Source organism: Populus nigra, chromosome 1 (assembly GCF_951802175.1).
Source record: "Populus nigra chromosome 1, ddPopNigr1.1, whole genome shotgun sequence".
Lineage (NCBI taxonomy): Eukaryota > Viridiplantae > Streptophyta > Magnoliopsida > Malpighiales > Salicaceae > Populus > Populus nigra.
The window spans coordinates 45,448,376-45,462,541 of record NC_084852.1 but is presented as its reverse complement, the minus strand read 5'-3'; the positions used below and the strand labels follow the sequence as shown (position 1 = coordinate 45,462,541).

At 32.1% G+C, this 14,166-nt stretch overlaps 1 protein-coding gene across 1 annotated transcript; it reads right to left on the bottom strand.

The window, feature by feature from the left end:
• Positions 1-2,893: 2,893 nt before the first annotated feature.
• LOC133680830 (chlorophyll a-b binding protein 7, chloroplastic) lies at positions 2,894-4,613 on the bottom strand. The gene is made up of 5 exons (XM_062103835.1): positions 4,453-4,613; positions 3,985-4,167; positions 3,830-3,867; positions 3,223-3,737; positions 2,894-3,117 (listed from the first exon to the last, which is right to left on the bottom strand). Exons 1-5 carry the CDS (start codon positions 4,506-4,508, stop codon positions 3,100-3,102), a joined length of 810 nt encoding a protein of 269 aa, XP_061959819.1. The 5' UTR covers positions 4,509-4,613; the 3' UTR covers positions 2,894-3,099.
• Positions 4,614-14,166: the final 9,553 nt, after the last annotated feature.

The following is a 14,166-nucleotide window of genomic DNA, read 5'->3' as shown; positions in this document are numbered from 1 at the left end:
AAGCCGAAATAATAAAGAAAAACCATTAATAATGACTTGAAAAAAAAAAAAAAAGTAAAGTGGAAGCGTTCCAAAAGAGCCAAACTTATTCTCCGCTTCCGGTGATAGTCACAAATTAATTAATCACTATGATATAATTGGGAATGAAAGCTTCTTATTATTACACTTTAATTACTATTTGTTGGTTTCCTAGAAAGTATTTATTTTAAAAAGTGGGTTTTATAGAAAATAAATTTATGAAAAGTGAAAAATTTATTGAGTAATATTATGAAAAATAAGTTAGAAAATATTTTCTAGTGTTTGGTTATATCATAAAAAATGAGCTGGAAAATAACTTATTAATATTTTTTAAAAAAATTATTAAAATAATAAGAAATAAATCTTACAAATTAAAAATTGAAAAAAAATTTAATTTCATAAATTATCCCAAATAAAATAAATAATAATCAAAATAATAGATATCAAATCTATCAGATAAAAAAGTTGAAAGATGATGAAATTTTTCATAACTTCTGGAAAGTGTTTTCCACCCAAAATATAAAAAAAAAACACTTTTCTGAAAACCAAGTTAAATTTTTTTTGACTGGAAAGTGTTTTTCGTTGACCAACTTTTCTAATGACAAACAAACACGAGAAAATTTGAAAAATAATTTCTAGAAAACCACTTTCTATGAAACAAATAGGGTTTAGAACTTTTGTTGGTCAAATTAGCTAAGACATCTAAATTTGATTGACTAGGGCTTTTATAAATTTGACTCTCCAGAGGTAATTTATTCTCAAGTTAGCCAGATGTAATTAATATTGTAATAACGGTTATTTTTTAAAATATATTTTTATTTAAAAATATATTAAAATAATATATATTTTTTAAATCAGTTCATTAAAATAATTTAAAAATACAAAAATAATTAAATTTTAAAAAAATATTTTTTTAATAAATAACATTTTGACTGCAATGCCATACACGCTCCAAAATAGAATGAAAAAGGCAGTTACGTACAGAAGTTATTTGAAATAAGATTGTCCATGGAGATGTTTGTATCATAGAGTAGCTAGTGGATTTGTTTGATACTTCTGCATGGAATCTTCTACAGCAAAGTACTCCAACATTTGAAGAATGGTTCGGAGGATAAGAACCGGGAATTTCATAGAAAGTGTTTATTTTGGATGATAGAGGAGATTAAGGACCTATTTATTTTCTGATGATAGTTTTTTTTGAAAAGTAAATTTTAAAAAAATGAATTATTTTTCGGTGTTTGTTAGTGTAATGAAAAATAAGTTAGAAAATATTTTCTAGTGTTTGGTTATGTAATAGGAAATGAGCTGAAAAAAAACTTATTAATGTTTTATTTTTCTCAAATTTATTAAAATAATGAGGAACAAATCTTACAAATTAAAAAGTTGAATGAGAATGAAATTAAAAAAAAATATAATTTCATAAATTATCTCAAATAAAATAAATAATAATCAAAATAATAGAGATCAAATCTAAAAAATAAAAAAAATAAAAGATGAAGAAATTAAAATAATAATAATTAACATTTCATAAATTATTTCAAATAAAATAAATAACAATCAAAAGAATGAGAACCAAATTTGATATATAAAAATTTTTAATAAAAAAATTATAAGGAAAAAGCAAATAAAAATTATAAAAATGAGGACTAAAGTTAATATAAAAATTAAATTTTAAGAGATGAAATTGAAAAATAAATATTCAAAACAAAATATATATAGCAATTAAAAATTTGAGGACCAAATTTGATATAATCAGCAAATAATATGACATTTCTAAATTTCTCATAATTTTCAGAAAGTGTTTTCCGTCCAAATTTTTCAGGAAAATACTTTCTTGGAAACCGAGCCAAATTTTTCTTTAACTGAAAAATATTTTTTATTGACCAATTTTTCTAATAGCAAACAAACACATGAAAATTTAAAACATGATTTCCTGAAAAATAAATTTCAAAAAATAAATATAACATAAACTTAGATTTGAATGTAAACATCGCCTTTTTCAAAATAGTTTTACAAATAAATGATTTAAATCTATCTCGAATAAATAACTTAATTTATTTCCCCGATTAAATGTTGTGTTCTGTTTCTTGGCATCTGTTTTGTTTTCAGTAATTAATTTTCGTAGCATTTAATTTCATCTGTGATGTATCGGTAATTTTTTGTTTTTATATCCTCTCTTTTAGAAGAATAACTAAAGATAGAGTAGTAAAAGGCTAAGAGCTGCTAGCCAAAAAAATATGAGCCCGGTGAGCTATAATGGTCATTATTTTTTAGTTCAATCCTGAATTCATTTTTTGTTTACTCCAAGGAACCTTAGACTTCAAGATTATTATACCACGAGTTATAGATATTTTACTTTAATAAGTTAGAAATATTTTATTTAGATTAATCAAAGATAATTTTGTTTATACTATAACCCTTTCTCTTAAAAAAAAAATAGATTTCATGAGCTATAAAAATGAACCAAAATATCTCTCAAATACAAGTTTTGAATCTCTATTATTTATGATATATTTATTTTTAAAGTTTTTTTTTAAATATAATGGTTTTTTTTCTAAAAAAATACTTACATGAGTATCGAAAAGTTCTCAAATTTATTAAATAAGATTTTTTAAAAGTATCAGATACCAAACACCAACTATCTTAATTAAAAAAATAGATAAAATTATTAAAATTAAAAAATTAATTAATTATTCAACATATAAACCTTACTCCAAAACTACTTGAATTTATAGTTACTCATCAATTTAAACATTATCTTACCAGGATTGTTGATCTACTTTCCTCGTATTAAATGGATTACTGGCGCATGGAGAGTTAAATGCCATGCCTCGATGACGAGCTCTGAAGTTTCATGTGGTACATGATGGTTGCGTTTCTGGGCAACTTTTGTTGCTAGCTCAAATATATCGGTGACATCTAAGTTCAATGGGTGGTTTTTGTACATAGCAACAGCACTCTATGAGAAATCATAACGATCAGAGACATTACAAGTTCTAGTGATGATACAAAGGTTGCATCGACAAATACAAATATTTCAAGCTCCTTCCTTGATTAGGCAAGCATGTTCGCCAGTGTTTCTCACTTGGGGGTGAAAGCCTGAAACATACCATTTATAATAGTTAGCTCAATTTAAAACCACTTGTTCTTGCTGTATTATTTACATGTTACTACTATTGTTTAAAGTTTTAGGGGTGCTCTTACAGAAAAAACGGTGGCATGACCAGGATCTGCAAGGTGAGCAAAGAGGTTGTCGATAGGACCAGTGCCAGTGTAAATGTGTTGGAACCAAGCACCCATGACAGCCAACATAGCCAATCTTCCATTCTTGATCTCCTTTGTCCTCAATTCCTTGACCTTCTCAGGAGAACCACTTCCCCATCCAAGTGGGTCAAACCATAGCCCACCTGGGTAACCAACATCAGTACCAGTGAGCTTGTTGTTTGGGAAGATAGGATCAGTGTTAACACACCCTGGCTTGAGAATATCTGCCCATCTCCTCCCTTCAGCCCAGCCAATAAAGAACAACTCAACAATGAAGAGTGTGGTGGTGTCAGTGAAGTATTCAAGTTCTCCAGCAGTGTACCATGAGGGGGTGTTTAGGATGCCAATCTTTGTTAGGAATTCTGGGATGAAAATACCAGCAGCACCTAGCATTGCCCATCTGCAGTGAACAAGTTCTGCTTGCACATTCCATCTCAGAGTTTCAGGATCAGATCCTGTTTCAGACAAATTACAACATGCATAAGTATTTCATGATTGGTTATATTGAGTAAATGGCCAGGACCTCATGGTTAATTAGCTCACTTACCAAGACCTAGAGGATCAAAACCAAAGTCTCCAGGGAGGCTGCAGTTGAAAACAGTTTAGCAAAAATTTAGGATGCATAGCACAGCCCTTGAGTGTTTTCATTAATGAAAAGAAAGAAGGAGAGGTTTGGGGCTAAAGCACAAGTCTTTAACTGACCTTCCATCAAGCCATGGAGGAGGGGTGCTACCAGGGAACCAGAGGGGTCTATCAGGGTCAGCTGCAACACAAACTGTAACTGATCGAGCTGCAGTTGGTGTTGCGTACTTTTTCAGTCTCAATTTCTTCCCACTAAGAAAAGAAGCCTTTGTTGACCCAACGAGGAACCCAGTCTTCTGGGAACTGCAATATATTTTCTTACGTGATTCACTTCACAGCACTTTTTTTTTTCTTAAAAAAGAAAACTTGCGTTATTTTTCGGCATCTTTCCTTGTCTAACTATGGTTCAAAATTCAAGTGTAATTAAGAATCAATCTAGAATGAAGTAGCACGATCAACTTACTAGGATTGAATCATTTCTAACATACGTTAAAAAAGTTTTAGCATATGTCACAAAGCTAATAGTTGTTAATAGCATCATTAATGTAGTTGGTCTTTATGGGATTTGAGACTTGAGAGAGGACTTGCCTGGAAGAAGAGATGGAAACAGCTGCAATGGCAGAAGAAGCACAAACAGTAGCCATTTTTGTGGCCAAAAGATTTTCTTCCGAAGCGTTTGTGCTGTGTTTGAATGGTATATGGAGGTGGGTTGCAAATCTGTTAATGTATGCAGGGGCTTATCTTGAAGGATAGGAGAAATAATGTCTAATTGGCTACTTGATTGCCATGTGGCATGCAGAATCTGATATCAAGCATCTCTACCTCTACTTCTTCCCCTTACTTGGATGAATCAGAAATTGGTGGCTCACATTCTCTGTCATGTAAATGATATATCTAAAAATCAGTTGCCATTTGGGCCCATGGTGTCTCTGTAAGCTGTCAATACTTGATAATAGATTACAGGTGCTACGATGCAGATGCTTCACATAAAGGATCTGTGGAATAGGATTATGAATGAGCTCTCTGAATTGCCCATTTGCTAGAGAACTGTATGATAGCCTGGCCCATCTGCAAGCTCATATAATTTCTGTTGATAGAACTAGCAGCAAACCACAGTAGTAGCTGTGGACTATGGTTTGACGAGGAACATTGATTTATAGGCCCAAATCCTCAACTTACCAGAAATAATTCAGCCCATTATGAATCACATTGAAGCCGTTTGTGATCCCCAGAATCGGTTTCCTTGGGCCTTATGGAAAAGCTTCTCCTACCACAAAAGAAGAAGGAAAATAAAAAACAAAAAAGAAAGGCACAAAAAATCCAATTCACGAGTCTCATTGAACCCCACACAAAAACATATACTAGTACTATATATTTTTTTTAATTTTCGAACAGAAAGTTACATGAGGCCACAACTTGGTTCTTATCTTCTTATCTGAGAAAATCATAACCCATTTGGTATCATAGCTTTGAAGCTGATAAATGTCATGTCCACAACCACACACATAGACGCAGTCTTATCTTTTTTCTACCGCCTTGTCCTTGCACGTCCAAAGTAGAAAAGTAAACCAACTTGCACTTGTGACAACATGTGTAAAACACACCTCGGATGTTCCATTTTCGGTCATGACCACTTTATATATATTGAAATTTAATTTTCCAATATATCAGTTACAATCTTCCCCTTTCTGATAAGTTCGTGTTCAAAAAACGGAGTGGACAACACCAATTATTTGATTCACATACCATTTTTTCCCAGCATTGAAGTTTCGATCATTGGTTCTTAGCTGCAAAACAGTTGTTCAGCCCAAAAGAAAATTAAATGGAAGAGGTGGATACATAAGCCAATTGCCACTGGCTTAGGATTGAGGCTTAGCAGAGTTAAGTTGCGCTGTATTAGGCTCCGTTTAGCTACACGGTACACCTGCGGTGCAACCTACATTTCAGATGAAAAAGCACCATAGGTGCACCGCGTAGCCAAATCTTTCAACCTTTACCTAATTTTAACTTTTGATCGAGTGATTTTTAATGAGTTATCTGCTGCAACTGTTAATATAACTTCTATAAGGGTGATAATGTGATGGTAAAGATGAGGAATATTAGCATAAAGACGCCACGAATTATCTGTAAATTGTTGAGCAAAATAAAACACCGACCTGGAGATCCGTCTGGTAGCCTTGCCAGTAAAACTATATGTCGTGCTTTTATTCAAACTTTAAAACCAGGATTTCACATGGTTGACCACCACCGCCCACCACAAAGCAAAATCTAGAACTTTTAAGGAAGCAAATGGTGGTTAGAACATGGATATGCAATCCTAGTACATATAAATGCTTTAGGTGCACCAACATTATCAAAGCATGTTTGATTGTATTCAGCAAAATAACTTGGAAACACACCTTGGATCCCTTACTCCACTTTTCCATGCAAGCATGTGCTAGCTATTAGTACTGTAATTATGTCTTGCAGGAATTATAGCTAGAAAACAATCTGCTAATTATATCCCGAGATAATTATTATAACATGTAGTAGCCTTGAAAATTATAACATACAAAATCTCTCCATCCCTTTCTTTTTTTTCTTTTTTCTTTTTCTTACAGGACACAAGAAAGTAGGGCCAATTAGCTTCCTATGATCATTACATCTTTCAGGTCCCTTTCATTGCACCTTAGTTGCGGAGTCAACAAGCGAAGATGCAGTCCATGGCATGATTGACTTGTGAGGGAGAGAAAGAACGATGATCCCTATAGTGAGTTATGTTCTGAAAGTACTAAATAATGGAACATTTGGTTGTTGTAATGACCATAACAACTTTGCTGAACCTCTAAAAAGTACGATTATTGTGTCGGATTTTTTGCTTCTCTTTTGGCCCAAAAAAACTTATCATGAAGTTTATCAGTTTATGTACACTATCATCATCACATTTTCACATGCTGGAGGTTTCTTAGTGCTCATTAGACTATAACTTCAAAGAGTAATTGTTGAGTTCCATTACAGACCCAGTCTACCACATACTGCTAAGAATGGGATTGCTGAAATATTGATCTTCTGTTTTTGGGGGACAACAGCCCTAATTGCTTTTAGGAATTAAACATTATATGTCATCACCTAATAGTTGGAGTTTTCTGCCTTACTTTTGCAGGGCAGGCTATAATTTTGAGAAGTTATGGCATCCCATGAGGATCACGTATATACATAGTATTTCTTGCTCCAATTTTGCCATTGGATATAAAGCCAACACTTAGACTTTGTTTGAGACTGTGATAGCGATGGTAGTTTAAAGTGTTTTTTGCTTAGAAATATATTAAAATAATATTTTTTTTATTTTTTAAAAATTATTTTTGACATTAGCACATCAAAACGATCTAAAGATACATAAAAAAATCATTTCATGCAAAAAAAATTGAATTTTGAGGGAACGCAGTTTGCACTGCATTCCAAAACATGACCTTAATGGTGGACATGGAACAAATTAATTTCACATAGAAAGAACGAGAGTAATGAGACTCAAATTCATAATAATTTAATTAATAAGGTTTTTTAACTTAAAATTTGCATAGATTTATTGTGCTTAATTTTACTAAATATAATAAGAATGATATTCGAACTCGTGATTAATTGGTCAATAAAGTTATGATATCATTTTAAAGAACTAAATTAATCCAAAACTTAAGCTATTAGATGAGACTCTGAGATATTATTTATATTATTTTCTAATAATTAAATTTGTCAAAAACAAAACTCAAATACCACTAAACAACCATTCCTCATGACTTTATTTTATAACACTGATATTGTAATTAATATTCTTTCCTTTATATTTTCTTCCCCCCCTTATAATATGTATATTTATACACTTGTTTTACCAAATTAAAAATTTATAAATTCTCAGGTGATGATGTCTCAAATATCTAATTAGCTTAGGAACAAAACTTATATATTGGATAATCAATTAGTTCTAGCAATCAGATCAATTTTTCCTGGCCAACGAGGCTGCTAACTAGTGCTCGGTGCTTGGTCAGTCAAGGTGGTTTGTAGTTGATATCGGTAAAAAGTCTTATTTGATAAATATAAGGACTATCAAATGTTTAATTAAGTATCTTTGTAGAGAAAGAAAGTGAAATGATATTTTAGTTTGATAGACTCTCAAAATATATACATGTACTAAAAATATAAAGAATGAGGAGAATGTGAACCTGAAACTTGAAAGATTCATGGGATATTTATAGCTCGTGAGTCTTATCTTTTTGTGTAGAGGAGTGACTGAAGAGTTATTTCACCCTAGTGATTTTTTGAGTTGTATTCTACTCAAAATAATATGTATTGGATCAATATAAAATATTGAAGGATCCACGTGGAGACCTAGAAAAAATTTCCAAGGAAATGTTGGGCTCGAGCGAGTTGCTTGAACCCGTTAGAAGGGAAAATAGGCCCAAACATGATGCCTCTACCTAAACATGTTGGGCTCATGCATGATAGCTCGAGCCTGTGAGGTGTTTAGCGTGTCCACCCAGCAAGGTTAGGCATGTCACACCTAGCATTTGGGCTAAAGCTACCACGTTTGAGCTTGTAGGGTGCTGCGGTGCATGCCTAACACCAGGGATGATTGGTAACATGCCTATCATAGGTCGAGGCCACAACCTAGGTTCGTCCCTCTTGGCAGTATGTTAGGCTCGAGCATGGTAGCCTAAGTCTATAGGGGCCTTTTTAGGCTTTTTTGAGGTTGTTTTGGGTGAGTTAAATTTGAGTTTATCAATATCCTAAAAAATCTTTGTGATATTGATACGCAAAGACTTGTAAAAATATCCATAATGAGAAGTTCCTTGATTTTTCTTCATATAAAAAGAGGGGTGGAAACACTAATGTTATTTAATGGAAAGCCCGTGTGTAGAGGTGTGCACCATGTTTGAAGAAATTTCTGAGCATGTAGAGGGAAATCATTGAGAAACCTGTACTTAGAAAAATATCTTTAAGGGTGAGGTGAAATATAAAGGACTTCAAACTTAGAAAAATTTTCTAGAAGCTCTAGGGAACCTAGCGGGGGAGCCTGTACTTAAAAAAATTTCTAAGAGACTAGAGGGAACTCATAAAGGTTAGATTGTACTTAGATAAATTTTTAAGTGGTTGAGAGGAACTCGAGGAGCGTGATTCCTTGGAATAGTACAAGGCTTGTAAGCCATGTACCGATCTGACATCGTATTAGAGAGAGAGGCTTATAGCTTCCTAGTCAATGGTGTGGGGCTTAAGAGCTCACCATTAGAGAAAGATCTCACATAAGAGTGGAAGGCCTATGCTGATGGCATGTGGGTTTAAGAGCCCCCTACTAGAAAGTGGTCAAATTAGAATATAAGAGATATGTGACTTTACTAACATTATCATGGAGCATAGGAGCCCCTCACTAGAGAGTTGTGCTAGTCCTAGAGTGCATTAGAGGGGTAAGAGATCCAAGATCAATCCCTAGTGAAATGTTGAGAGGCTCTTTGGCACTACCTGAAGAATGTGTCAATCTAATACTGCACTGCAGAATTGGGGATCCGAGATCAATCCCTAGCTAATTGGTAAGAGATCCTTAGACATCACCTGAAAAATAAGCAAGTCTGAGACTTTATTAGAGAATAAAGGATTCGAGATCAACCCTGGTGAGTTGATGAGCGGCTCTTAAGCATAACCTAAAGAATATGTCCCTACAAGATTGCATTAGAGAATGGAGGATCCAAGGTTAACCCCTAGAGAATTTGTGAGAGGTCCTTAGGCATCAGATAGAGAATATGACAGTCTGAGACTGCACGAGAGAATGGAAGATCTGATATCAACCCCTGGCAAATTGGTGAGAGGTTTTTTTGGCAACATTTGAAGAATATATAAGTCTTAAACTACATTGGGGATCTGCAGATAAGAAATGTATATCAAAGATATATTATTTTTATTTTAAAAAATAACCTACATTCTCATTGATGAATGTGCATGTCTTGAAGATAGTAGGTGTTTTTCTTGACTATCCTGATAACTTTGAATTGGTGATCTCTTTTTTATTTAAGAAAGTGATAAATCCTCGATGACATCTTTCATCTTCTCACCATGATATAATATTTTATTGCTTATCTCCTTAGTCCAGCTAGTGATAGATACCCCATCCTTCATTTGTAAGGTCTCAAAATCTATTCTCAAGGTTTGAAATTGTGCACACTTTATTCTAGTAAAGCCTTGATATTTTTTCTTCATGGAATCTCAAATGTCATTGGAAGTCTTTGCCAAGAATTATTTTCAGGAAGGGATAATCAATTGCATGAAAAAGGTAATTTTTTACCTTCAAATATTTTAGGTATATCCCTTCGGACTCTGTTTTCTGAGCATTTAACAAAACTGCATTTGTTGTTGGTTATCCAATTTCAAATTCAACAATCAACCAATATTCTGTTGGCCGTAGAAAATTCTCCATTAATATAGTTTTATAGTTATAGTGACTATCAAAACAGGAAATTGTTGCCTGCTCAAAATTGGAATATGAAGCCATCATTTCCTTTAATATATATATATATATATATATATATATATATATATATATATATATATATATATATTTGCTTTTATTTTTTAACTATTTTAGAAACTCTCATTGTTTGTACTGTTTGGGGACTATCACTATTTGAAAACCCTTTTACCCTTGCTTTATCTGATACCGTAATAGGCTTTGATTCCACTAATACAATATTAAGAAAAAAAAAACAAAAGAAACCTATATTGAATGGTAAAGTTATGTCTATTATTGATAAAGAAAAAGGCCTATAAATAGGCTTTGCATTTGAACACTTCATCCTAGCACTAATCATAAATAGTATAAAACATTATCACACATAAGACATTTACTTGGCCACGAAATCAAGTAACCAAATTCCTAAAGGTCGACTTGGCCAGATCTACTAATGACTAATGAATATTAATAAATTTAAAATAAAACATTTAAATCTTAATTGTAACAAGGACAGATTGAAATTAAGCGGATGTCACGATTAAAAAGCTAATAATATTATAACTTAACCTTTATCTTTCAATAACAATAATGATGACAAACTTCAGGTTAGATACAGCAGAATAGCCCATATCGAATGGAATTATGTGCTTATGATCATATATAGAGCCCTAATTAACAAGATTAATATAATGACTTTGAGATATGTATGCCTCACCTAAAACCAACCAAGTAATATCCCTTAATACAGCTTATATCGACATTATATATTGGGGATTCTATCATATGGTGATTACTTTAACATAAATGCTTAATTAGCATAGTGGAGCTTTCGGTTTATTAATAATCCATTTAACGAGGAAGCAATCGTGCCTAATTACAAGTCTCCAATCGTTGAAACTTAGAACTTCCTTCTTGGCCATGTCAAATTCAAACAATGGGGTACTTTCTAAGTTTCAAACAAGGGGATAGGCCGTGCATTACTGCCAAAGGAACTTACCGGTGGAGGATTGTAGCTTCGCTTAGCTTGCTTCTGAAACATTTTCGATTAAACTCCTTAATCACCACGCCAAAATGTCTAACTGATCAAAAATCTATGAAAATTAAAGAGTATCTGCATTTGGCCCATTCTAGAAGAAAGCTAGGGCAAGCTCCAAGCCTCCATAGGAGGTTCAAATTTTGAAATAGGTGAGCGGAATTAAGGAACACATGAGATCTAACTCTTTACATATATACCCAGAAATCTAATAATTTTATATGATACTTCGGTCACGATTTATGTCTAGGATAAATCACTTAATGATTAGTTAAATTTGATGAGATCAAAGATAAATTGCATGAAAAAAAATAAGAACATGGTAAAAGAAGCTTGCATATTCATATAACAGCGAAATAATCAAAGTATATGTATATATATATACATATATATATATAGTTGACAAGCTATTGCACTAAATAATTAGAATAATAAAAATTATGTACTTGTTTATAAACTTAAGAAAACAGATAAAAGGAATTAAAAAAATATTTGCTGTCAATGATTCATTTTTTTGTACTTAAAACTAAATTATCTGTCACATGGTGCAAATAGTTTTTATGCAATCAGTCTCTCAAGTTTCTAATAATACCTTCTTAAGAGGTCATATTACCAATAAAGTTCTATAAACTTAGAAAATCAAACTCACAATCTCTCTATGATTCGAGAATCTAAGACACTAAAATTTAGACAATAAAATGATATGGAAGAAAAAAACTAGAAGAATAAAAGAAAACAAGGTAGAATACTTGATTTTTTTCCTATGTTCTGAACAGCACCCTCACTCCTACTCCTATACGGATCTGGGAATAAAATTGATGGAGAAATTTTGAACTTCTCAAGTCTGCCATATCTAATCTCCTCTAAAAGCTTTAGTATCTCTCGAGTCAAATTTTAACTTCTCGAATTATTATTGTATAAACCAGAAAAAAAAAATCTTATAAGAGGGATTGAGGTTATGGGTTTGAAATTATACCAGCAAGGAATTCTTAAACATGTTAATATTCTATATTAAAATATATATTTATATTTAAGAATAATTTTCAACAAAATCTTAACAAAAAAAGAAAAGAAAAGTGGACCCAACATTTAATTGAGTCTTAAATATACTATTAACCATCTCTTTACTCGGAAGATGGTGAGATTTCATTTAGAACAGAGAATATATGTGTTGTGTGTAAAAGTTAAAAAGAAAATATTCCATGAAAAGAGTGGGGTTAATTATAGGTTAGATACCGACCAAACATCATGGTTTTTGTTTTTTATTTAATACGTCCAGTGACGCAACAATGGCTTGCTAAACCATCCAATCCAAACCCTTTCATTTTCAGAGCAAGAACATAAGCATGCCGGTGTTTTGGACGGCCATATGTTGTCATCATGGTGATTTATGTTCGGTCACGGTCAAACTAAATTAGTATCATATTTTAAGCATTTAATTACAAGATGCCTCTATCAGACGAGGAATTTTCTTGGGTTTATTAATTCAATGTCAACTAAGAAAATAAAGCAATATTGTGTTAGATTAAACGGAGCTCGCAGCAATGACGTTCAAGTAGTTTCCGTCAAGATACATGCATATGCAAGGAACAATGCGAGCCGTGAAGGCAATTTCTTAATTGCACTTTTTTTTCTTGGATAATGATTTCTCAACTTTGCTTATGCAATTTGACAAATGTTTGAGATTATTCTTCTTATTTTATTTCCTATGCTTTGTTTTTGTTATTATCGCTTTTAGGTCTCAAAGTACCTGTCCTTTTTGCTATTAATTGACGTCGTTGATCTGTGAGACGACAGCGTCATTTAAATAAAAATTATATACAAAGTTTTTTTAAGGAAAATTAAGTCGAGGCTAGCTAGATTTAAGTGCCAAGTATGCACTTCTAGAACCAGTTACATCGGAGGGGGGTTTAAAATTGGGAACTAAATTCAGCTGTCGCCTGGCATGCTACGTACGCAACCTGGCATTGTATCAGTAATTAAAAATAATGGAGTTTTAGAGTATTTATATAATGATGTCAATAATTCCATAAGTTTATAATTTTAAAGCCCGGTTCTTGGACGGGGGGGGGGGGGGGGGGGGTGCCGAAAAGTTTCTCCAATTTAGGGGCGGGATGTAAAGGAATTATCTTAACTCATTTCCTTATAAAAATTTATATTATTTTATATTTGATTTTTATCAAATAAAAAAGAATGATAAGATTCAAACTCGTAATTACTTGGTCATTAAAACTCTGATATCATATCAAAGAACTATCTCAATTTAATAACTTAAATTATTAGATGAAATTATAAAATATAATTTATATTACTTTTTAGCATGAAATTTCACACACATGTCTTCACATGAAATGATTTATGAGGCTGTATTTGTAACAAATATTTATCAAGCCAGCTAATTATCAGGCTCTCCTCTGTCGTTTTAGTTTTCTTTTTTATGATGATGAAAAAGAATGTGTTCAGAACCTGTCAATGTCTTAGCCACGATGAAATTGAATTACATAATCTAATTAAACGCTCTAATAAATTCATTTTCGCAAATGAAAGGGTACCGATGTGTATACCAGTACCTTTCCACCAATTACCTGATCGATCATGTCAAATAAAAAATAAATAAAAGGCACATAAAAATAAAATTCTCTTTATTGTTTAAATTAGAAAACCTATTATTATTTACCTACTATGTATTCTTTGTTGTCATAATCCATCAATTATGTATATTTTGTTAAAATAATAATTTTTTTATTTTTTAAAAATTATTTTTAATATCAACACATTAAAATGATCTAAAAATATT